The 26,178-nt window shown below is 35.8% G+C and overlaps 1 protein-coding gene across 1 annotated transcript; it reads right to left on the bottom strand.

Moving 5' to 3' along the window:
• Positions 1–42: 42 nt before the first annotated feature.
• LOC136989879 (CD109 antigen-like) lies at positions 43–23,838 on the bottom strand. The gene is made up of 31 exons (XM_067288175.1): positions 23,589–23,838; positions 15,919–16,099; positions 8,224–8,392; positions 7,049–7,119; positions 6,593–6,967; positions 6,290–6,520; positions 6,018–6,215; positions 5,569–5,679; positions 5,433–5,495; positions 5,167–5,364; positions 4,947–5,096; positions 4,496–4,636; positions 4,350–4,398; positions 4,173–4,280; positions 3,982–4,096; positions 3,793–3,910; positions 3,612–3,725; positions 3,433–3,549; positions 3,231–3,359; positions 2,988–3,159; positions 2,730–2,924; positions 2,583–2,652; positions 2,335–2,515; positions 2,172–2,264; positions 1,926–2,103; positions 1,615–1,844; positions 1,391–1,552; positions 1,092–1,288; positions 847–1,021; positions 673–778; positions 43–604 (listed from the first exon to the last, which is right to left on the bottom strand). The coding sequence occupies exons 1-31, from the start codon at positions 23,744–23,746 to the stop codon at positions 420–422; spliced, it is 4,740 nt and encodes a 1,579-aa protein (XP_067144276.1). The 5' UTR covers positions 23,747–23,838; the 3' UTR covers positions 43–419.
• Positions 23,839–26,178: the final 2,340 nt, after the last annotated feature.

Raw genomic sequence — 26,178 nt, 5'->3', positions numbered from 1 at the left:
TTGTAGCAGTACAGAATGAAACATATCAGAAGCTACTCTGAATAATTTCAAAAGTCAAATAAATTTTATTTTCAAAAAAGTATAAAAAATTAAAAAGTGCACTTTCAACAGATTGAAATAGAACTTCACAGGCCACTTTTTATATACAAATTTAATAAAAAGTCGATGGTAATAATTTGCAAAATAACACTTCTATAAATAAATGTGTAGAATATAAAAACCAAGTTTTACACTCTGGACATGGAGGCATGGCTTACGACCGCGCACAACTTTTCTTCATTTTGGACGATGAGCGGTCATAAGATAATTTATGTACTGTACAGGTTGTGTAAATATATATATATATATTATATATACACACATACACACACACACCACGGAGCATCCCCTGGGGTTAACGAGGTTAAAGAATTGTGGCATCACGAAGGATATTTACAAAAGAAGAGATGTAAAAGGGCCACTAGCAAAACCATTCCCCAATTAAAGGTTAATGCTACGGCAGTGCTGAAGTAGGGACAGTAAGGACACTGATAGGAACCGCACACTTCGCAGATGCTCAGCACATAAAGACTGTAGTCTTCAAATATTATTTCTTGACTGTATTCTGAAATAATAGAAATTTGTGTTTAAAATATGTTAATCGGCCTACCTCTAGTGGTGGCCAATGCCTACCTGGCGCATAATAATCATAAACTTTGGCTTTCAGATAGCGGGTGAGGTTGGCCACTGGAAACCACCTTTCGACGGTAAACTTGACACACGTCCATTCATTCTCTAACTAATTTATCAAACTGTGTTACCAGATGCTATTTCATACAATCTTTGCATAAACTGCATGGTACTTACGTAATCGAACATGAAAACTGCGGTTTTGGGTAGCACCCTGGCCCTTTTCAAGTTGGGCACCACTCGGCTTCTGACATAGTCGTCCATAGTGGGTCGATACACGTCGTATCCGGTGGGTAGTAAAATTTCTATCACTGCCACTCCACTGGTAGGACTCTCTGAAGTCAACAGCCACCTGAAAGGCAGGTCACACTATGATTTTTTCAAAGGATTAGGTAACGCTCGTGGGGGAAGAGCACACTTACTTGGCGCAACACTCAATGTTCATGTGCGATTTATTTCTTCCGTGATAAAACTCTCTTATTGTCAAATCAAAAGCGGGAACGGGTGAAGGTAGCATCAGGAAATCACGATCCACGTTGTAACTTACGTCCAGTTGCAGAATAGACAGTCCTGATCCTTGCGACAGGACTTCGACATGTCCCCAAACGTTAGGCAAGATCTGCAAAATTGAAACAAAAGAAATTGTGCGTAATCTCGTAGGCCTACATCAGGTAATCTTGTAGTGTTATGAAAAACACCATTGGCAATTATAAAGAATTACCTCAATTTCTGTTCTCTGCGCCAAATTTTTCTGGGTGACGTAAACAGTTTGGATATTTCCGGCATTGGAACTAGATTCTACGGTCAACTTCATGTTGGTGATCTCTCGTATGTGAGTGCGGAAGGAATACTCTACCAGAGCCTGCACGGCCACTATCGTGTCCTGGAAACCACTTGCCATTATTACACTGGGGAGGAAGGAACAGGGAAGAAAAGTGCACGTACCTGAGTAGATACGAAGCCGACGTCAAACATCCTCATGCTGTTGAGCCATTTGACGATATGTTCTTGGTACAGACCACCGTAGTTGAGGTATACCATGAGAGCGTAAGCTGTGGCTTCCACCGCCATGGCATCATGCTTCTGAGGCAAACGTGGTTGCAGGAAAGGCCTCTGGTTCTGATAGACGATTTGCGGCGGAGGGATCTTCTCTGGACTCCAATACACTAGGCCTTCTGTAGTATTCCAAAATAATAATTTAGGGATAACGGTAGGCATGGCAGCTATTTACCAATTGGACGTAAGAAGAAACCAACCTGCAGACAACTTGCTGTTTTCCAATTTGGAAAATCCCACTTGAGCATCAGCGCTTCCCGCCAACATCAGAGCGTAAGTGACAATGGCCACTTCGTAGGGATGGTTCAGATCGGGTAGCTGCGTTTCTAGGTAGGCAGTGGCTCGCTTCTTGGCCGAAGCCACTTCAATTCGTAAATCCTAAAACAGTGAGAAGTGGTCAAAAACGTCGAAGAAGTCGCGTCGTCCTCTTCCCAGTCGATACTTACTCCTACGAGATCGTTAACTTCGCACAGAGTGATGAGCACGTGTGCAGTCAGAGAGATGTTCTTGTACTGAATGCGGTCCAAAGAACTTTTCGACTGTAAACGGAAAGGCGAAATTAATGCCGTTATTGATAAGAATTTAAAAATAGAATGGGCGACGACTCACCCTGGGATCCATTCTTCCGTTCCAAGGATGAAGAGTGGTCTCGTAGAAAGAACCCTGAGGGGTCTGTTTTCTCAGAATGTATCTCGTGGCCTTGGATATTATTTCGGGGTCGACGTACAAATTATTTTCCCAATCGGGGTATTGCGCTAAGTGGAAAATTCTAACGGCGTAGGCTGTCAACCTGTAAAAGCAGAAATTTTATCGCTAATCTAAAAGCATTTTCTGGGACTCGAATCCGCCATGCTTACCAAACGCTGGGCTCCTTCATGAACATGGTGAATGCGTCATCTTTGTAAAATACGCAAGCGAATACGTAGGCTAGAAAACCATTTGTGGTATAAAATTTTTGAAAATGGAAGAGGCTTTAATGGTTAACGAAGAGAAAACGAACGTACCTCGATTTAAATACTCCAAGATCTTCTTGGTGATGGGAGCTTGCAGCTGATTAGTCAGGCGCAAGTAAATTAAGGTGTACAAGTTGTATGCGAAGTTGAACATGACTTGATCCCCCGACTTGACTGAGTAACTGTGTCCGACGTCCGTGGCGTCCACGAAATCCTCCGTAGGCAAAGGTGCACCCACGATGTCGCCTGAGGATCGAGTACCCGTTACGGTTTGCCCTTTAAATTTTTATAAATTGCCTTGTTTCTTACCTATGACTGACACCCTGGCGCTAGCGGACCCGAAAAGGTAACGCCTGTACGTCTCTTCCAGAGGAATTATGGGATCTTCCGCCACCGTCAAGTTGAGGTATTTTATGTTGTAGGCTTCGGATCTCATGTCGAGTAAGAGCGACGTGTGTACGGTCACGGGAGCGCCGTCGGGCTAAATTTTTGAATTATTCTTTATTCTGCATTAACCATAAAAATAACGCGAGAGGATATAAAATTACTTGCCAGAATTTCTATGGGAATGGTGACAACGTCTTTAGCTACTTGTGTTCTACCCGTGATTACCACTTCAATCTTTCCTTTCCTGGTAGCCACTATTGGCACGTGGACGATAAACTGTCCGTACGGTTTGATCTGTAATTCGATAAACATGTGTTTTGACTAGAAAACGATATCGATTACGATTTTTGAAATAGTGGCGGCTTACGTAAACCAAATGCTGATGTTCTCCCGAAGTCAAACGGGGACCGTACGAAGACACCACGCCGAATGCTTCCACTTGCACGAATCTGTAGTCGTCGGAAGGCGCCAAAATTATTTCCGCCTGCGCAAATATTCAAAATCTACAATTCTGTATTCTCTTCCCCGTATTTTTAACGCCATTACCTTTATTTCGAAGCGTTGGAAATTGAAGAGTGCCACTTTGATTCCTATTTGTTCCCCGATGATGGCCACTTCCGGCGATTCTATGGTGATGAAGAAGGGTCTGGCCGAATCGTGCTAACGGTTCGACCATTGTTACCGGATTTTTTAGATTTTGGGAGGTGTGAGTAAGAACCATACTTACCAGAGGAGGGTCCTCGAGTATAACCAAACCGTGCAATTTACTTATTCCTATGGCATTGAGCCTGTAAACGCTGGGACCTTTGGGTACTTCGCATTCCACGAAATCGTTATTCTGATGACTAAATAGATACGGGAAATCTTAGTTGTTTACCAGATAAAATTAGCGCTAAATAAACAAACAATAAAATACCCGAGAAGAACGTCGTGCCAGGCGAAATCGCTGGCGGTGGCATCCACGAACGAGTTCTGTCTGTTTTTTCTGTAAATGAAGAAGTGTAGCAACTCGTTCTCGTCTGCAGTCTCGCCTGAAACGGCGTAAATTCGTTAGAAATTTACAAAACTTGACGTAATCTCGAGAGGCAACAACGTCAAATTGTTTACATCCGGTTTCGTCGGAACCATCCGAACAATCTTTGTAACCATCGCACTTTCTATCGCTGGGATAACAATCACCGTTCCTGCAGAGACCGTCCGTCTGTAGACACGCACCTGTAGAAAGATAGGGGATTGTTCGTAAATTGTAAATGATTAACTAGCATCGTAGTGTTCGATACTTACGAGGATGAGACCCGACGTTCAAATTGGTGAATACGACCAGACTCGAGAACTAAGACAAAAAGAAAACGTGTTAAATGCAGTTGTGAAGCAACGAATATGACATCTCGTTCTCCAGGCGAGATAAATTTATAACGTAACATACATACTGAGAAAGTCTTGTTAGTGTCCGTGCCGTAATTAGACGTGCTGAAGTATTGTATTTTGCTGGGTCCCCCTTCTCGGTCTTGCCAATATACGCGTTGCCGAAGCAAGTGATGCTTCTCGAACTTGTACATTTGTTCCAACAACTGGAATGACAAATGAATTTTCGGTCAACTTCCGAATTTGGCACGAATTAAGCGGACTAATACACCAAGGCATTTGTTCTCTAAATTCTCTAAACACCACAAAACCTCGCCTGTCAAACCATCTCTTCAAAGTGAGAATGGAACCCCCATAAAACAGTAAAGAATCCCCATTCCACTGTTACTAGAAAAGTTCCGCATTGGCGTCGGATTGGGATTGGATCCGACGAAAACACGCACATATTTAGGACGTTGCATACTATGTTGGATCGAAACCCTGGGTTGAAAATTGGTAAAAATCGCGGATACTTACGGAAGAGGGAGTGAGATCGTTGTATCCTTGAGTGGAAACCGTATCCAGGTCTACGCCCGAAAGTCCCACGCGAGCTTCCGTGCTCAAAATGGGTACCAATTCTATAATGTTACCGGTTCGATCCTGTTTTTTATTTACGTCCAAGGTAAACTGCAAGACGGAATTAAATTATTAGAAGGGGTGGGCTCCGGGTGGAAAACTGTAAAATAGGCGTACCTACCGGCACTCTGTTGACGGCGTTGACGGGAAGTATCATGGAGTCGGCCACCAATTGGCCATCGTTCGTCACGTGATAGACCAGGACGGACAGACTGGGAGCCATTTCCGGTGAGACGGGAACCACGAAGGTAGTGATGCTCTTGACCAGACCCGCCACCTTTTCGCTTCCCATCTGAAGTATTATGCCTTTGGATACGACCTGAAAGGAACAGTCCTTAACGCGCGAAGGAACGTAAAGTGGACGGATTACGTTTTCGCGCTTCTTACCAAATAATTGAAACTTTTCAGGTGGAAATCGCTCCTGACGTGAAAAACTGCGAATTCTCCCGCCTGGTGGACACAGAACCAAGTTTAATTTTTACTATCATAAAAAGTTAAATATTTAATTTCGTGAAAGACTAACTTGAGCGAGTTTTGTGCTGGAAGTTATCTGAAGGTTTCTTCTGCGTTCGGAGTAGTGTGCCAATAGAGTTATCGACGTCTGAGCCCTCCCTTGCCCGTCTTCGTATCTCGCCTATCGAGAAACAGATATCAATGGCTTACAAGAATAGTAATTATCTGCGATGCGTTGTAAAGATTTCCATCGGATCCCTCCGGCAATTGGTTAATTTTGGTCTCCATTTTATACCGCAATTTGTTCGTACAACTATATAACGGCGGCTTAAGTCTGGGGCGGAAAAGACCACGCGCTGTTTTCATCATGCGGATTACCAGGCCACACATTTCGTTTACGTTTCGACTTCTATCCGTAATAATAAATGTGTCGGAGAGCCATACAGCCACATAAAATAGCGAAATACTCATATACGAATTATCCAATCGATAACTTTACTTAATGTGCCGTACGCTTACCGTAACTTCTATTCTCTCGGCGTCTTGAGGAGTCTCGATAGATTTTTCCAGAACTCCGGTAGAGTCGACGTGTTCTTCTATCTCTAGCAACCTTCTTCTACCTCCCAGTTCCATTATTGCCATCGATTCGATCAGAAGAGAGGAAGTGGACAACCTTTCTTCGGAAAGGGGGACGAAATCGTGATAGGAGACGGCGATCTACACGCGCACCAAAGTAAAATGGAAATTAACCTCCGAGAAATAAGGTGGAAATACGGCAAGGAATCACTTACTCGCAGTTGGAACGTCATTCCGGGTTTAAATATCTGAGGTTGAGATCCGAGGAAGAAGAGATTGAGGGTGTCATTGACGATGCGAGCTCTGGCGTAACCTGTGACCACGATGTCGTAGAAACGCTCTCCCACGCTGGCTCGCACCTCGATTTCGCACTGGTCTAGAGGCGTGGAGCCGGCCAATTCTTGCAGGCTTCTCATGGGGAAACTAAAATCGTACACGCCGTAAAACTGAAAACGAAATTCGAGGATTACCGCGATTTCGAGGATATTGTACCGTAGTTAACGCGGAACGGGACTCACTTCTACGACGTTCTCTTGTAGAAACAGATCCTTCTGCAACGTGTCATCTCCTTTGGATTTCTTCAGAGGTCGCACGTAGGCTCTGACGGTGGCGTTTCCCTGGACCAGCGCCACGTTGGTGTGGTTGGCCATGATAGAACCTTCCAAGTTTTCTTCCGAATCCAGTACGAAGGCGGGTAGTATGACGTTGACGTCGTATCTGTGACTGAACCAACGTTCCAGAAGAATTTTTTTCTCTTCCACTTGGCCTAGCGCCACGATCCTCACTGTCCACCACCCGTGGGGAAAATCTCTGGGAAGAACGAAACTGACGCTGACGAAACCCAAATGCGGATAAACGGACACCCACCTCTTCATGATAAATCCCCTCGAATCCTGTCGACGACAAATACGGTTTAATGCACGCTTCCTCCGCCATTACTTACTCAATTATAGTTTGTCCAATGTTCCACTCACGATCAAATAAATATTAACTGGATCGGAATAGGGTTTTAATTCTGTTGTCAGCATCACTGCACGAATTCGAACTGGAAAAAGAAGTATGAAAAAAACAATAATAATAATAATAATTAGTGAACTGTACAAATGCATAAACTAAACCATTCCCTCACACTGTACACAATGTAGGGAGATGTATGATTTTCTATTTAGTAAACCCTATTCCCCGGTTTTTAATCCGTGTCACCAACTTCTCGTAGGGTGCCATAACAAAAAGAAATTTGTAATGTTTTAGCATAATACGAAACATTAGAAATTTATTACTGTTATTGTTATTACTACACGTAGAAGCGAATTTATATAAAATTCCACGGACAAATGCCACCCCTTGAATTTTTCATAATATTCTTTTACGTGACATCCCTTTATAAATCTCGAGTTAAATATGTCACTCACACCTATGGAATTCTGTACCCGTCTATTAATAAAATTCGCCAGCCGTTGGAAGAATCGTCACCGCTGATCGAAATTCTGCCTTATGGAAGAAGAGACGTCCGAAAAAAATGGTTTTCATCCCCTCGTTAGGAGGGCAAAAAAGTGCCTAGTTAATGACGTCACGTTTTTATATTTGCTAATTTCCCATTCCATATCTTTAAATATTATGCCTAATTAATAAATTAATTGCGTACGTAATCCACTTAAATCGGTTCTTTGACGTTCACTCGTCTTACTCGGAGTTAATTCCATTAATGCCATTATCTAATAAACCAGTTAATTTAATCGTCTTGTTGGAATCCTGTCACCTCAACAAATAAAATTAGGACCGAGGACTACAGGCATTTTCACTATTTTATTTCCTAATTTATATACCGACTTTCAGAGGGCGTTGCCTTAAATTACGAACATCACCGTTTGACTTTTGGAACACCAAAATGGCTCCTCGTCCAAATTTCAAGTAGTTTTTTTTTTTTTTCTTTTATTAAAAATTAAGTTTGTGAAAATCAAGAAATATAAGTTAAAAATCAGCTTACAAAGTTATAGAACATTTTTTCACGCCATGGACAAGATTCAAGATACTGCTGTATGGACAAAGGAAAAAATTTATGTCGAACGCGCCCATTTTAGGGAGATTTTCGACGTAATTTTCTCAAAAGAATGCGATATAAACAATAAGATAAACGAGGAGTACTCACTGGGTTGTTCGTGATTGTACACGAGTTTGTTGGTTTGGATGAGAATGGTCAGGAAATTTGGTGAAAACTCCAACTCCGTTTCGTTGTGAAAACCGGATCCACCCAAAACTCCGTTGATGCTGCCTTCGACCCTTAAACTGTATCTACCCTCCTTGACACTACTGGATACCTGAAAGTATTTAGGAGGTGATTATTATACACCTACAACAATAAACTAGCAACGAGTAGCTCAATTTTCCCGTCAAGATTTAAAATTTTGGTGGCACCATCTGTTATCATATTTTATTAATAAACTTTTTATATTTTTAACTATTATAAAATGGCCAAAAGCTTAATTTCGAGGGTAGGCATGGGTTTTATAAAAAATTGTAAATGCTAATAATGAGTAAAATCGTCATTAAGTCTGACCCTACTGGAGATACACACGACCTCCATTATCTCCCCACCCCTCGACCTTTAACCACAAAATTTAATACCATTAATTCCCTTATTACACGAACCTCCCTGCAAAATTTAAGAGATTTTCGACAAAAATCACAGGGGTTATTAAGCTTTGAAGCTTCAAAGAGGGTGAACAAAATCGTACCCCACACACACAAACACTAATATCCATACAGAAATTACCCCCGGAAATGTTTTGCATTTCTCGACTTTCAAGGTGTCCTAAGTCCAAAAATATAAAAATCTTAGGGGGTCATTTTTTGACTGATGGCCATACTTTCCCTCTGTTATATATAACAGCCGGTAAAGTAAAAATGTTTATAATGCAAACAGCTTAGTATCTTGCAACAATATCCATTTATAGAATAAGTTCTATTATACAGATACAATGCGTCGTATACAATACTCACTATTGTGCTTGAAACTAGGAAGTTAATTTAATAAGCAAGAAAAAATTTAATAGGAAAAGGTAGACAAACGTGAATCATGAGGTGTAGGTAGCATTTATGAAGAAATTCGACTAAACCTTCCATTGATCGAAAATTTAATAAAGAAATGTAGGTTACATTCTCGTGTAACAATAAAAATAGAACCGTGTTCGACCATTTTCTTCGTTTTAACACTGAATAATTAAGTGGGAATGAAATAAATGTCGGACAGACAGTTTTTATACAATTTATTCACGCATTTAATGGCTCCGAAGATAAGTATAGCTTCAATTTTAATGGTATTAGACAGCGCGTAGATTGCAAATAAATATACTTTTGGAATATATTAAGTTTTAACTAGCCAATTATAGAGCTTATAAGTATTTTTTTTTTAATTAAAGGGACACTGTTATTGGATAAATTCAAATTCAAATCCACTCTAATTGGATAATTGATTTTTTAAACTTTAATACGCAATTAATTGCCGTTTAAAGCGCATTCGTTAAAATATTTGAATAAAAAGAGTAATTATATAATTTTAAAGGTTAAAATTTAGAAAAATTAAAAATTATTAATTTATAAAATTCTTCTAAAGATTTTATATAAGGAAGTTTTATGTAATAGTTAACAGATGGCGCCAAGTGCATCTATTAATTATTTAGACTTATTCAAAGAGTTAATAGAAAAATCATTAACTTTTTTCTAAATTAGAAAATAATTATGGAGGAACGTATACATAAAACGAAAATAAAGGCGAGTTTCCGTTGTAAGAATAATCAAGCCAAAAATTCATGCCGAACAAACGACATTTTGTCCTAAATACATGATTACTATTGTTAACATAATAGCATGTTTACTACGTCCGAAATAAGCGGAAATCAAAACAAATGAAATCCTTAAGATATTCAAAGAGGTATTTATGAAAATATGACACGGCACGTTTTATTGATCAACTTTTTCTTATGCAGAGTACACGGTGAATAGAGGAAAGGACTGACGTAATTATAGAATCCCACGGTAGCACTGCTCTTATACTCGTTAAAAGCCACCCGATGCAGGTTGAAAAATGGGAAGTTTGATCGTTTTGAAATCATTATAAAAGTGTTAAAGCGAAGAACACACAAGTCAAAAAAGATTGCACGGGCTTCTGAGGTAGCGCAGCTCATTGCACGAAGAGAAGGGCGAGATCAATATCGTGTCTTACGATGCCTCGAGGTATTGATAAGAGTGTCTATGCACGGGTTGTTCCTCCTTGGAAAAGAGTTATTCGAGCCAAACTATCTTTTGATCTGGTTGCGATGGAACAAAGATGGCGAACCCTCGCTGGGTTCTTTATTTTTTTTGTGTGTGTGTAGAAATAATTGGGACGAAAAGAGATTGAAGCGACCTTGACACCTTTCCGTCGACGTGTTCGCCTTGCCGCGTAACTCGTTACCAAAAAAGGGCCGCTGCGCTAGAGGAAACTAAAATGTATTGTGTAGAAGAGCTAAAAATGAAGGACGTTGTTGTCAACTTTTGTATTTTGATAGAATATTCGAGGCGTTTCCCATCCGAGGAACAGGTAGATCGACTGATATCGACCATCATCTCGTCCCGTGCAAGTTTTTTTTTTCTATCGGTTCGTTGACTTAGTATCTTCAGAATTAATTAGTTGTTTGGGTAGATCGTGTTCTCGATTCTAAGAATTGTAAACCATTTTAAATTATAGTTTAAAGTACAAAAAACGCTCGGATTAAACGTATGTAAAGTTTAAAGAGCATCGCGGAAGGTGATATTTATTCGGCGCTTCGTGTCCTTCGCGCGCCGAGCGACGCGATTGCCAAATTCTTTTATGATAAGAAATACGATTATCGGATTGGTTCCGTATCATTTATTAGATTATAATTAATTACTTAATCGTAATCACTTCAGAAAATAGCTTTAATTAATATTTTCTATATTAAATTGGTTCAAGTATAGAAGAACGTTCACGTCGCGCGACTACGTATATGTTTTTGAATTGCGAAACGTAATAAAATTAGATTTATTACGTAAATTAGTGTTATTATCTTTAAGTAGATTATTGCTACGACCTATTTGCATATTTAAATTTCATAATAGGCATCTACCATGTTTGAAAATAATGGGTTAAATTTACGTCGCGTATCAACTTAAGAGAAAAATCTCATAGTTTAAAGCAGTTTTAAAAGTAATTATGCATTAATTTGTGTATCCGAGTTATGTTAAATTCGTCTTGTCGTAAAATAACTTTTTATAATGGCTTGTTTTAAATTACAGTGATGAAAATTATGGGAGCGGTGGTATATTCTCGTTGGATGCAGTGAATATGGTGCTGCATCCATACTTTTCATTGAGTAAATATATTATTAAATATATCTCGCATTTTAACGAAGTGGGAATTATTCATTACACAGTACACGCGTCTTAATCTTCACACGTGACTAACAGAATAAACAAGAGAAGTCTGAATCGCGTCACGATCCAAGATGGCGTCGATTACAGATGTAAATTGCCTTCCGAAGATTAATTACGTACAAACTTGCCGTTTACAGTTTCTCATATGTCGAAGATAATGATATTTTTAAATAATAAATCTGATTTTTGATTAGAAAAATCATTAATCAAACGAAAAAAATGTGCAACTCCAGTCTGGCATTTGGTAACCACATGTCAAACCAGACGTAACTCCACTGGAAAACCAAACAAATAGAGTTTTTACAGTAAAAATAACAAACTGGACTAAGATTTATCTCTTCCAGAAAGGGTATTTTTGTTTTGTCATCTTATTTTGTATTTTACTATTAGCGTATTAGTGTGGTAAGTGTGTCTAGATGATTGTTTAGTGTATAAGCAAATATGCAGAATTATTGTCAATTTTCTAGTGACTTAAACTTATAACCAGTATTGTTGAGTCTATACCAGATATACTGCCGTGATGCCATCAATCCCACTTGAAGATGCCTTTTCTTTATTTATCTATTCTATAATTTCAGATAATTTTATATTTTTAAATTATATTTTTCTTGTAGAATATGAAAGTAGAGTTAAATGATTGACTTTTAAAATTTCTTTTTTCTTTGAATTATTTATAAAATATTTTTTTTTGTGTACGCATTTGTTCTTCGCATCGATATATGAATAAAAGATGACGCGATGCAGCGAAGTCTTCCGACAGGGTTGTTGTTGAAAGTGAAGTGGAGAGTCTTATTTTTCGATAACAGTGCCGCCGATTTGACAGAAATGACAAATGTTAATCAGTAAAACAGCTGTTTTCAAGATTAAATGGCGTATAAAAACATGGGTTATATCAAAATGTGATGCAAAAGAACTGCTTTAACAGACAGTTTTAAAAAGGTTGCCAGCGCAGGTACTGTACAGTACAGTACGTGACGTTTCATCCGAGAAGTATCGCAATTTCGACTTTCATCAAAGAAATCCGTGTACAAACAACATAACTGCTAGTTCTGTTTGCATAGAACAAAGTCTGTGGTTGTTTCGAATCCGAAAAAACTCACTAATCACACAAATGAAGAGGACGTTGAACCTTATTTTCTTACAAATAAATGAAGTAAACGTATAGCAACCGGTTTATAAAATAACTTTAATAGAGTATGAACACGAATTGAATAGGATTGGTTGGGTTCGGTTGTGAATTATTAAATGGTCGAGTTTTAACCCGGTTGGTTGCACCTGGCCGATTCGTGCGCCACCTAGGAAGTGGAGGTAAAGAGGCCCTTCAGAAGATACGGAGGGTAACGTGCCAAAGAGATATACTTCAATATAAATGTGCTAATTAAGTCAAAGTTAATCCTAGAGAAAGCAAAGAGAATACTCCAAGGATCACTCCTGAGGATACATGAGGAACTGAAGTTAGATTCTATCAGAAGATATGAAAGTTATCCCGAAGAAGTAATTTATCTGATATGATATCAAGGATATATTTATTCTAAGCATATTTATAGTATAATTGAGAAGAAAACTCGACACATCGTGATGATATAAGCGAACTTTTTGGGTAGCTACCATTTACAAGAAAGAAAGTATAAAAAGATAATATAAATTTATCCTGCAGATTTATCTGCCGGATAAATTCTCTACAAGTGCTTCCAGGAAAAGGAATTAGAATCAAATTACTCTAATTATCAACACAACAATAAAATTTGAAAGAAGATACAAGACTGACGATTCAGTGCTTTTTCATTTTTTATGATACAGCACCAGAAAACAATGTGATTAACATTTGCTCCTCATTCTGCTTACCGAGAAAACAGCTGCAATGTTGACATTTTAAACTTTAATATTCACTAAATAACCTACTTTTAGTATGAGTATACATTACATATTTTAATTTTAGAAAAAAAATATATAAAATTATGTCGGAAATTAAGTCACTTTTTAAATTTACGAAGATAAGTGAGATACGACACCACAGCCTGGTACAGTTTTTAGGAAAACAAAATTGTCCCTCGATGCGTACACGATCGACACGAAGACGAGAATTTATTTTAATGTGATGATTTAATAGAAAGATTTTTCGTTAGGACACGCTTGAAGCTGAATAGGATGAGACCGTTCTAACCTCGTTCTCTAAACATTTCCTGTCATTTTACACAAATAACAGGAAAAAGATACATTGTCTCAGAACAATGCTCTTCGTCCTATCACGTGAATAGTTCCACAAAATGATGCTTATTCGATCACGTGAACGATCTTCACCCGTGCCTAAATTCAAGCAGCGTGAATCGACCGGAATTGTACTTTACCATACCTAAAACATTGTGTGTAACCGTTTTTTCCTATTTTGAATTTAAATTTAAACGAGATCCACGCCTACTCTTTCGTAATCTCCAATAAGAACCAGTCCGAAGAGAGATAATCGTTTTTTTCAATTTTAAATTTGAATTTAAAATAGGCCACGCCCATTTTTGAATAATACAAACGAATGCAGAACTTCAATTTTTTAGTTTACATTATGGCAACGCCTTTTTACTCGTGATTCTAAGCCGCATCTTATTATAGAATAGTTTTGTTTATTTATTGTTATTTTGTTTTCATTTTGAATTTTTTCATAACTTAACCACACCCGTTTTCCCGTGAGCGGCGAGATATCAGTTCAAACATCAAGGTATCGATTGTCGTAATTGGTACGGTTAGTTAACCGTAAACAATGAGTAACGTCCTGTTTATGTTAAATAGAGTAAAGTATACACACGAGTTTTACTATAAAATTACTTTTTTTTGCCGCTAAGTCCGACATTCAACTTTTAATTTAAAAGCAACAACGTGATTGGATCGATTCGAATTTTGACTCTAGTTCTAACCAATGACGTGACAGTTTAAAGTTAATCTTGTTATAAATTGTGTTTTCTGTCCATAATAATAACTATGTGTCGTAAAAAATGGCATTCACGGGCGTAATCTTTATTTATTTGTAAATGAAGATAAATATAAATAAATAAATAAATAAATAAAATACTTTATATATATATATATATATATTCAAAATACCGAATAAATACGATGCAACGTGTATTATTTGGTCGCGTTTCTTTATGCAGCGCTCGAGAAGCGCTTTACAGCGAACATTCTGAAACCCGTTTCTAAATGCAGTGCTGGAATGTAGCAAACCGTTTCTAAACGTTTGCTGCAAGAGATCGCTGCAGCAAAGATAAAGCAGCTTTTACGTCCGCTACACGTGTAAAGCAAAATGGACGCTTGTATGTATAATACGATATTATGCTGTAAAAATAAAAAAGTCGAAGTGACTGTTGATAAAAAATATTATGCAAAGATTAAGAAGAATTAAATTTTGTAAAATGACTCTGAAAGTTATCTAAAGAATAAGAAAATACTATATTTTAAATATAATTATACATCTATCTCTTTACTTCGTTCACATTTTCGAAAAAAGAAATGCTCAATTCTTTATATCTCTTTATTTAAATATTGTAGTTGTTTAACTAAAGCACTACTTTTGGCTGTAACTGCAATTAAAGGATAGATTACGGCGTCCATGTTTCGCTCGAGCGGAAAGCGTTTCTAAAATATGATGCAGCGACAGCTGCTTGTGACGTCATTTTCGCTACACTCTCGCCTTCATAAACAAACGCGGCCTATTTGAATTTCATGCGAACAATGCGCCACACTGCGACTTAAAATCAAACGGATGAAAAATAGTTAAAAATATTTGTAAATACTTTTTCAATAATAATAATAATAATAATAATAATAATAATAATAATAATACAGACACACACACTGATACACTTCTTTAATTTCTGTTTTTGGTTACTATGCCTTGACTCTGGTCCGGCATAGTACACAGCCACCGGTATTAACCGAGTATATCTCACCTTAACCCTAATAATAATAATAATAATAATAATAATAATAATAATAATAAATCTTATTTTTAAAATTAGATAATTAATAAACTAGGTTAAATTCTGTAACGAAAGAGTTCAAAATAAATAATACAAAATACGAACAGATTCGTAAACAAACAAGGCAGTAACCATAGCAACTACGTTATTTTAAAATCAGAAAATTTTTAAGAAATTAAATTAAAATTGATTTGACATTTATTTTATTTCTAAAACTTAATCATGAATAAAAATTATTTTAACAAAAAAATAAAAATAAACGTATTCATAAAAATAAATCGACCTTGATGATTCAAAAAATTAAAAAAATATATTGAAATCACCATAGTTACGGTATCTATAACAACAGGTGATCTCATTATCGTTAGGGTGGAACGTGTTTTTTCAAATGGATCGATTTACGCTTTTATTTGCATTTTAAGCACTTTACATGCTAAACTTACTTCCATTAATAATAATCTCGTGTCTCCAGGTTCCATAGTTTCTTTAGCAGAGGCAACTTCCTCTCCTTCTCGAAGTAATGACGCTCGTACACGAAGAGGATGGGAGGAAGATAAAATGGTCATTGCCACTCTATACACCTGGCCCGGCCGAACTATTTTTGATGCGATGGCTAAATATTGGCTGTAATTTATAATTAAAATCATGAATTAATTTAAGGAAATAAAATCAAACTTTAGATAGATAAATTTTAAATCTTTAATAAATCACGTGATTAACAATTTAAAGAACGTCATCGTCTACATTTTTAAAATATTTCTTTGCACCAATCAGTTTCTCGAATAAAGTTTAATTTGCTAAAATATTTATTAATTCATTAAATGATCATTACTAATACATTAATGTAATTAAAGAACATTTTAATTAAGAAATCGACTTTCATTAATTTAAGTAGCAGACGACTTCATTATTGTTTCTTTTCGTTAATTGCTTTAAATTGATAAATATTTTATACAAAAATTCGTATTTGCTTTATACAATTATTAAATTTGATATTAGAAGACTTATTATTTAAATTTGGAGAAACCGAATTAATAATTCCATTAGCCAATCGGCGAAGCGCAATAAGATTTGAAATTTTTTGAAAATTTAAATACAGTACTACGTTGCTAGGAGACGGAATGACGCGCGCGCGACGTAATTGGTGACGACGTTAATGAGCGAAGTATAACACGTTTTCATTTATTATTCATCTGAATGTCGAGCTTGCCGAAAAGTTAATAAAAACAATCTGAAAACGAAGTTGCTAAATTGATAACAAGCGGGGCAAAACGGCAGGAAGAATTAACGTGCGTGCAAGGTCACGTGTTACTGCACGAAGAAGCCGATTGGAGGATGACGTATGTGTGCTGTTTGAGTGATAACAATTACGTCAACGCCGATTTAACGACTAAACGTAGTTACGTGACAAGCTGGATTTAAGTTACGATATTTGTTTTATTACCGGAACCATGGCAACCATTATAACATCCAATGAAAATAACTTTACTGTACATTGTAGCGCGAGAGTGATCTCTGACCTATTTGCGCGTTTATTAATAAACGTCATCGTTTGCTAATCGATCACGTGGCAAAATATCGTTAAATTGATTGGAGGAAGGTTATTTAAATATTAAATTTTTGCTGCCATTAATCACGTGATACTTAGTACGTTAAGTGATTGGTAATTGATGACGGCACGTGATAATGAAGTAAAAGGGATTATTCGATGATACATTTATCAAATGAAAGCGTAAAAACGAGTAATATTTTACGCGTAACGATAATAAAAAAGAAAAGCTAAAGATTAATTCGAAATTTGATGATGATGTAATTTAAACTAACGATCGTGTTTTACGATTTTAGTTTCCTCTGTTCGTTTCGTGATTACATTGTAACATTTATGCCCCGACGAGCAGACCAATCGTAAAATAGCATTTACCGCCCACTTTTCCCATAAAAGTTAAATTTTCATTGTTAAACCTTTAAATTTATGGTAATTTTATATCGTAGAGTTGTCATTTAATATTTTTAATATTTTAAAATGTAAATTAAAAAAAAAACTCCATAAATTATTCAACATAAACAAGACTGTTACGATTCCGTCACGTGATAGGAAACAATTTGAATGGTTGCTAAGCAACCGTGGAAAGCGACGATAGTTCGATTCGTTAAGCATAATTAAAAAATAATAATAATAATTTTAAATACACTAATAACTGCTAATTTTTAAACAATATTAAATAATAATAAATAAAACTTTATGAAAAATTTATACTAGATTAATTAAAATTGAACTGTGACGTATAGAAGATGAAAATATATTACGAAGTTTATAATTGGTGAAAATAAATAATATTATTTAATACATAAAAGAAAAATAATTCATAAAATATTTTTTATTTGTTATTATATCATTAAAATAACATTCAACGGATTCTATTTGATCATCAATTAGAACATCATATAAATCAGATAGATATTCTGATAATTCATTTTATGTAATTGCATGCTATTGGAGATAAATATGAAGCCATAAACGTTATTATTTATAAAGAAAAATATTAAATAGACACGAATTAAAATGATTGAATATTAAATAAAATCAATTTAAAACCAGATTTATCAAAATAGTATTTCAATATTAATAGCCTATGACAGATTAGTTCATTAATAAACGACCAAAAAAAGCAGATTAGTGTAATATTCCTATTGGATATCGTCAATATGTTAAAATTAATCGTTATTTTTTAAAATTTATTAAAATATTTTAATAATAATAATATTACAATCTTGCTTAATTATTTTATAATAAAAAATTTAATTTAAAAACGTTTTAATTTTTTACCAATTGCCATCAACTTTACAAAAACTACAACGTTAACATAAGAGTTTAAAATAGTAAGAGGGCTCTGGATTGGATAATTTTATTTTTCTTTTCAAAGGAGAAGGATAAATAAAAATAATATATTTTAAATTAAAGATAATTTATTTTTTGAATATTTGGTCTGTTAACAGAGCGGTTACGTTCAGTAACACACGGAGATATGACCTATTGAATATTCTATTTTAGAACAGTAAATATATTTATTTTTTACTTTACTCGCCAATTTTGCTTAAAATAAACAAATAGAATTCATCACAAGGCTTAGATATATTTAACATATTTTTCTTATTTTTATAAATTGTTTTTTGTCTGCAGGAATACAATACTCGTCCGATTGGGAAGACACTTATAATGCACTAGTCTGAGAAAATTTCAATATTGAATTGAAAGGCGTACAGGAAGAGAGAGAGAGAGAGAGGCGTTGTTGACGGTTACATTCTGTTAATTAAGGAAGAATGTACGGAATTCCCCGGTTCGAGATGGACATTTGAAAAATGTGGGCATCGTTAATGATGCGGAAAATAAAGAAGAGGAGACAGATGATGCGGAAAACTACATTAACCTATAACATTAGACATATCTGACATTGCGTCACGATTAAATTACTGTAATAATCACAAGCCAAATAAAAAATACGCGGAATTTGATGTATATAGTGTGTAGCAGGGGTGGCCAACTTTTGTGTACATAAGATCTACTTTTTATCTTAAAAATGAGTCGCGATCTATTTGTTATAGGCATAGTCTAAGTGGAGAGGGGAAGTGTGTAATACATACTATGTTTATACACTGTATTTCAGTACGAGGTGCACTCCCGCGAGCTATGGGCAGATAAGCAAAATATATTCAAAACTATTTTTCTATTTTTTAAATCACTTATTAAGTTTTCGAGATATAGAGCTCATAAAAAAATAAACTTTCAGACCCAACTTTTAATATTTGCAGCTACCAGTTCATTCCGTACAGGCGGTACCTAAAAAAATCTTTCAAGATAGATTTTTAGTAACTCAAAATATAATTTAATTTTTTTTAATCAATTGCAATGTATAGGCTAAGTTATGGTACTATGTGTTCGTAGAGATGAAAAAGTACACTATGGCTGATAATTTGATTTTTAAGATTTCTTTCGCGATTTTTTGTGGGCCAGGAAAATTTATCATGGAAGAATGATATAAGATTTTTAGATTTATTCTTTCTTAATCTATCAATCGCGGGAGTGCACGTCGTACTGAAACATCCTGTATATCTACCTACGTAAAAGACAACATAATTATTTAACGGGCCAAAAAACTCACATCCAGGGGAATTAAAATAACATGAGTAATTATTAACAATATTTATTCATTCAAATGAGTTACAGATAAAGACAGATTTGGAATTTATTTTATTACCTTAATAATAAATGGGAGAAATAGTAATAATATCGTTAATACATGTACTAAAGAAAAGAAGCTACCGTATGACAATACCAAATATTCAAGCTAAATGGCTGTGTTTTTCTACGAGTCGACCCATAACTGCATGCATACTGTTGCGTTTGCGTGTTACGTTCAGGCGTTGCGTTCGGTTACAAGTGTAACAAATAAAGTAAAGACATCGCGAGCGATCGACCAAAATTGACTTCGCGATCGACTTGTTGGCCACCTCTGGTGTATAGTATTGGCCTGCACGAGAGAATGACGTAATTAGGCCTTTCGTATTTCGTAGTAAAACTGAAAACACACGACAGGCTTCTTTTCCTGGTGACGTAACGGAAACGGAGTCTTCGTAATTTCTGATTGGTTATTTTAAAAAAAACTAAAGGCTTGCTTCAGATCCATATGTGATGAAGGGATAAACTACAATAGTACAGGCGTGGCCAACAGTTTTTGCCCCCGGGCCGATTTGGAAAGAAAAGTTTTTTCACGTGCCGAACGAAATATTAAAATTAAAAAATGTTAAATACAAAAACGATTCGTTTAAGTAAATAAATGTTTAAATATATTAGTATTACATTTCTAGCAAAGCACACGAATTGCTATGTTAAACTGAATATCACCTGTATATCTTGAATTACTGTCTAACACACATTATTTTATAATAAATATTAATATTTGAAATTTATCATTTTTTTTTAATTCTGATACTATCACACAGACGAGTACAAAAGTTGTAAATCTCTACAATGGATTTTTTTTTTAAAAAAGAAGTATCGCGAATCCATTCGACCAATTGTTGGAAGTTAAGTAGCTAATATTGAAGGATTAATCCCGGGCCGCATAAATTCATTAAGCGGGCCGTATGTTGGCCATGTCTGTTGTCTAATATCTAAGAAACCACAAGGTTTTTACCTTGTTAAATAGCATGGACAAAAGAATTATATAAAATTGGGTCTAGTCGAAAATAATTGGAGTATAATTTAATTCGAAAATAAAAGATTGTTTAAGGTTAATGTCCGTTTGGAGTTTTGCATTGGGATGGAGTTATTGGTTTCTTTAAGTGTAATATAAATAAACTATGCAAACACAAGTGGAAAATAGTTACTTTAGAAGATGATTGGGTGGTATTTCGTGACGAATAATTTCCAGCTGAAAACATTCGTGTGACCCTAATCAACTTGAATTTTAGCTTATTAAAACCCGTTTGTTGCAGCTGCCATATTGAAAATGCGGTTAATTTGCTCGTTTGGAAAGGGTAGAGAAGAAGAAAAAGAAGAAGAAAATGATTTTTTAGTCGTGACAGGAATGATTTATAGTGGATTTCGGGAGGAACTCTTGCCCGTTTGAGTGTTTATCTCCTTAAAAAATGACGAGATGAAAGAAAGGAATGCTCATTAGTAAACTTGCCCGCAACCTCCCTTTCAGGGATTTTACAGTGGTATAGTGAAGTCAAAGGTCCTAGAAACAGTGGGAAAAAGCTGTTTTTTGTAATCACATGAACGACCTATTTGTGTGTCACAGCGAAGCTCGGTACGATTTAAAAAAAAAGAGAGAGAATCGGCGGGGGAAAGTCCTTAAGGACACCACCTACTCGGCAGGTGTAACAACCTCGGTTTCTCGTTCGGATTTCGAACACGACCTCGGGCAATATATCCTTTTCGTGACGAAACTGGACTTTTGGTATTATTCTTCATGACGAATGCAGTTAAGGTAATTAAAATATGAAAACGTGAAGCGTGCCATCGACGAATGCAGCTTGAACAAGTCTCTTTTAACATCGTGCACTCGTCCAGACCCTCGGAGGCCCATGCAAAGTCTAAAATTAAGATTTTTTTTCCTTAGAGGGCAAGAGATTATTGTTCTTTCTTCCTCGCATAAGCGGAGGCCTACATCTGGTGATACATTATCTGATTCAACCATCTAAAATGTGTTTATTACGAAAGGCTAGTTAAAATAATACGAGGAAAACAGCAATCGAGTCACATTTAGAAATCACAAAATGTTGTTGAAGTTTTCCTGTGACCTACCCTTTAGCTAGTTGCTTACCTTTATGAATGCATTCTGCACATGTGCAACCTACTTGGGTTGCTATCGCTTGTTTTTTATAGCAGAAAAAACTTTAATTACATTTATTCTAAGCATCGTACTCCTCCCAAAAATCTACATTTTGTTAATAGAATCATAAGTATAAACATTGCACGCTCCACCCAATTACGTTTTTATGCGAGTGGAAAGTAGTGTGGTATCCATCTTACAAATGGAATAAGTAAGGGCAGAGTGTAAATATAATAAGTTCCTCCCAAATTATGTAAATTTTGGAAAGTGTAGAGAGAAAAATCAAGAAGAAATGCTTCGTCTTTTCCATTCTGATGTAAAAATTGTGTTAAACGACTACCAAACTACACGTCTTCGCTGTATAAACCACATCATTGGTGTAAGATTCCGTGTCGTAATGTACCGAAACTCATAGTTTCGGATCAATTTTAGCGCATCGCAACTTACAGTTGGTGCACGAAAAGCACAAACTCGATTATTCGGTAGATTTCTCATAAAAATCATCCACCTATCATAGTTGAAGCGTAAATTAGAGGAGACCCGGACAGAGAGATCGCTCGTAATTACGTGACTTTTGACGTAACTGCTTGTATAACAATATCAATATTTCACGCATCACGAAACCAATTGCCCACAAAACAAAACAGAAGCGAAAAAAAGAAAATCTGACGTTGTCTTCTACGTTGCAGGGGGTCGTCCCGTAGTAATTGTATTCTGTCACGTACGTCGAGAGGAAACGCAAAAATGAATTGTTTCATCAGCCGCTCCACACTGGGAAAATGATGTCGGAGGAGGCACCGACAAAAATTGTTTCTGCAATTTATGAGTTTATTTATCATTTAGAAGCCGCTACCTTCCGTGGGATGGTTTATAAACGTGATAATAGAAGGCCACGAATAGGAAAAAGGTAGACAAGATCAAGGTAATCTGGATGGCGAAATTGTTTACAATGAGCATCGATTCGTTTAAGGAAGTGGCAGGTGTATAGGCGACTCATCGAAATTAGGTTCGATCGGAGTAATGCACCGTGTTTATATCTCTCGTTATTATATTATTAAATAATAATATTAATTATCTACGGGATTAAAAGAATAAAATATAAATTTTACGAGCTTAAAAGATAAAGCCATATTTATTTATTTTTAAAAATAATCAGTAAAACCGTAGGATTAAATTTGGTAATTTAAAGAAGAAATGTAGAAAATATCAACAGGACAGAACAGTTTGTTTCCTGCCATATTGGCATATTTATTATATTTTTATATACAGAAAAATCTGGAGACGTGATTATTTTGTTTATTACACGGACGAGTGCTTAGAATGTTATAAATATTAATAATATACAGTTAAATACGAAAGGAGGGATGAAATATTCGCAATCGAACCTAAACCGATCCAAAATTTATATTTAATGGAAGTTTTCGAGCCCAATAAAGCATTATTTTCGGGTGTGGCTTGAGATAATGTATAATAATACTGTCTTCTCGAACGGGTTCAGAATACAATTATTTAAATTAATTACGTCTGGGGAATTTAATCGTTTAATTTGGGGGTTTAGGGGTAAAGTTTATGTAAAGTCGTTTTCGTGCTTAAATATGATATTAAATACGTAAGAAAGCTGAAATTACGAAGTAAAATAATACCCGAGCTTAGCATATTTTCAAATATAACAATTTTGATAATATAAAGTTTAAAACCTTACTACAATCGGAGCGCTTACTCCCGCGAGGTATATATATGATCGAAAAATAATGGATCGATAAGAGACTACTTACGGTTGATGAGCATATTTTCCGGATTGTATGCTATTTTCCAAGATCGTATCCGACTTTTCGTCTTCCACCCTGTAGAGTCGAACGCATTCCACCCCCGAAACTACCAAATGTAGTAGGAACCACACCGCGCAGGTAACGAAGCCGAGTTGCTGCACCATCTTGGTAAGCGGCCGCCCGCAGCGAGGACTGGCCGGCTTCTGCAGCACGTGGCTGCTGCCTCCAACCTGATCGTTTGATGCCGGGTAGGTGTGTGTGTGTGTGTGTGTGTGTGTAGCCAAGCCGGGACGTTCGCGTTATCATCGATCACCCATCTGGTGGTTTTGAAAGGGGAAATGGAGGGGTTTTAGTGGTTTCTTCGGACCGTCGAACACGAGATAATTTACTTTTATCGCCCCTTTTCCTGCACCCCTTTTGACTTTCATGGTTTTAGGACATTTCGAATTTCTTCGAATGTGTTCTACTTTGACCAACGCTTATATATCGTATATATATATATATATAAGCCAGAAGTAATATCACGCGAGTGTATGCAATCAATTATATTTCTTTATCTCGTATCGCTTTACTGATATCAGCTACTATATTTCCTGTTGGGAATGTTTTCCTTAAAGATATCCTTCTAAGACGCTTATCTTAAGATATATTTATTTGATATATAAGTCTTTCTGGGGTCAAAACTCTGCCACAACTAGTTTAACCTCGTTAGAATATATATTAATTAGAATAACACGGGCAACATCCTCGTAGTACATCTGCACCGCATCCCTGTCGAGATCAGGTGTTGTCGCGTGAAAGTTAACTATTATCAGGGGATTAGAGTCGTAAAATTTATTACAAAATCCCCACCGAGAGTAAAATGTCAGCTTTTCCGTTTAACCCGCATATATCATTTCCGGATCTCACCCGCGGGGAGCCTATACATATTATATACAAGATGAATTTATAGCTGTAACCCTTTGAAATTCAAAAAACACATTCGGCCCTTGTAAATTAAAAGGTTATGTATACTTTTAAAGCCTTTCTATGTTGAAAATACAGTAGTCCAAGTAGAGGAGAAGGGAATTTATGTTTAGGACACGGGGACATCCCACACGATAAACGTTATTGAGTTAACCTCGTGGCACTAAAATCCCGTTCGATCCCGCTTATTCGACAGTGAAATAAATATGGACGTTCTAAAAAAACGATCGAACGTCACGAACGTTCGTGACTGATCGAGTGAATCGATAAAACAAACGATTCGATTGGATAATTATTAAAAGTGTTACTTTAGTTACGAAAAACAGTTTCGTCACGAAATTTTTCGTATGAAATACGCAACAATTCCGAGAGATAGAAATAAAAAGGATAAGAAACGTGATATTTACGAATCTTTAAGAAGGATTCGATAAAAAAAAGTAACGAGTTAATCAGTCGAGGAGGCCGTGTATATTTTACGTGATTTGTGTAATATATAGACGAGGAAACTCTCATATTTTGTTACTATTCCGCGAATTGTATTACGATTTATTATTGTATTTTTGTAGAAGTAACTCTAATGTTTTATAAAATCCACTGCAAATGATAAAATATCTTTTTATGAATTATATTTATGTTTTCTTAGCTGTAAAGTACACAATTTGGTAGTATTTCTTCCTTAACTTGACGTCACAGATAATTTTACTCGAGGAAAACCATAACCAATGACGTATTTATTCAAATTTTAGGAATATTTTCACATTTCTTCATAAACAAGATTCGAAGAGGCTAACATAGAAGTTTACACACAGGAGATTCTTTTAATTTAAGGTTCAGATTAATTGAGGATTTTGAGCCAAGCCTCCTTTATTTCCTCTCCAAATTCTACCACATAAATGTCTTCGAAAAACCTATACCTTAACAATTTATTTTGGTTTTTTTGTTTATTCTTCGAAGGAGGAAACGAATGGAAGCCGAGTAGTTGAACAGTTAGATAAACGTGATGTTTGTTGGATTGTTTTGCGGCATTTCCTGCGAAAGGCCAATTTAAGAAAGACGTACGATATTAACGAAGTTTCCTGGAATTACGAAAGTTTTATAAGGACGTCTACTCAACGAAATTCTCAAGGACGTCAGTTAAATAAGAATGATGCGGTTTCTGCGCCTTTTAATACTATAAAAGCGTAGAGAATAGTACTATTACGAAAATAAAATTATCCTTCCCTGCGCTTTCAAGCGTATGAACAGCGAAATAAATTTTATTTTCGTAACGCATGTGATTCCATGTCATGTGTTCCATGCGGCATCAGAAAAATACAATACCTTACGACGCGTGACTCCATCTGGAGGCGCAAATTCAAACCATAAATATTAAAATCGAATCAACATTAACATTTTATACATATTATTTAAAATAAAAGTTAAAACCGTGTTTAAAAATTACTCTTTAAAATTTTAGATTTCATTTCTACGATTAAACGTAATTAATTAAACTCGATAAATATAATAAAGTAATGCATTAATAAAGTAGATATTATCCGAATGTATTTAAAAAAATACTACGATAAAAATTATAAGGTGAATAATATAGTAAAGGTTAAAATTAATTTGATATTTGTCATTTTTAATTTTT

This window comes from Centruroides vittatus, unplaced genomic scaffold (genome assembly GCF_030686945.1).
Source record: "Centruroides vittatus isolate TY-2023 unplaced genomic scaffold, ASM3068694v2 contig_1309, whole genome shotgun sequence".
Taxonomy (NCBI): domain Eukaryota; kingdom Metazoa; phylum Arthropoda; class Arachnida; order Scorpiones; family Buthidae; genus Centruroides; species Centruroides vittatus.
This window is presented reverse-complemented; position numbering and strand designations above follow the sequence as displayed.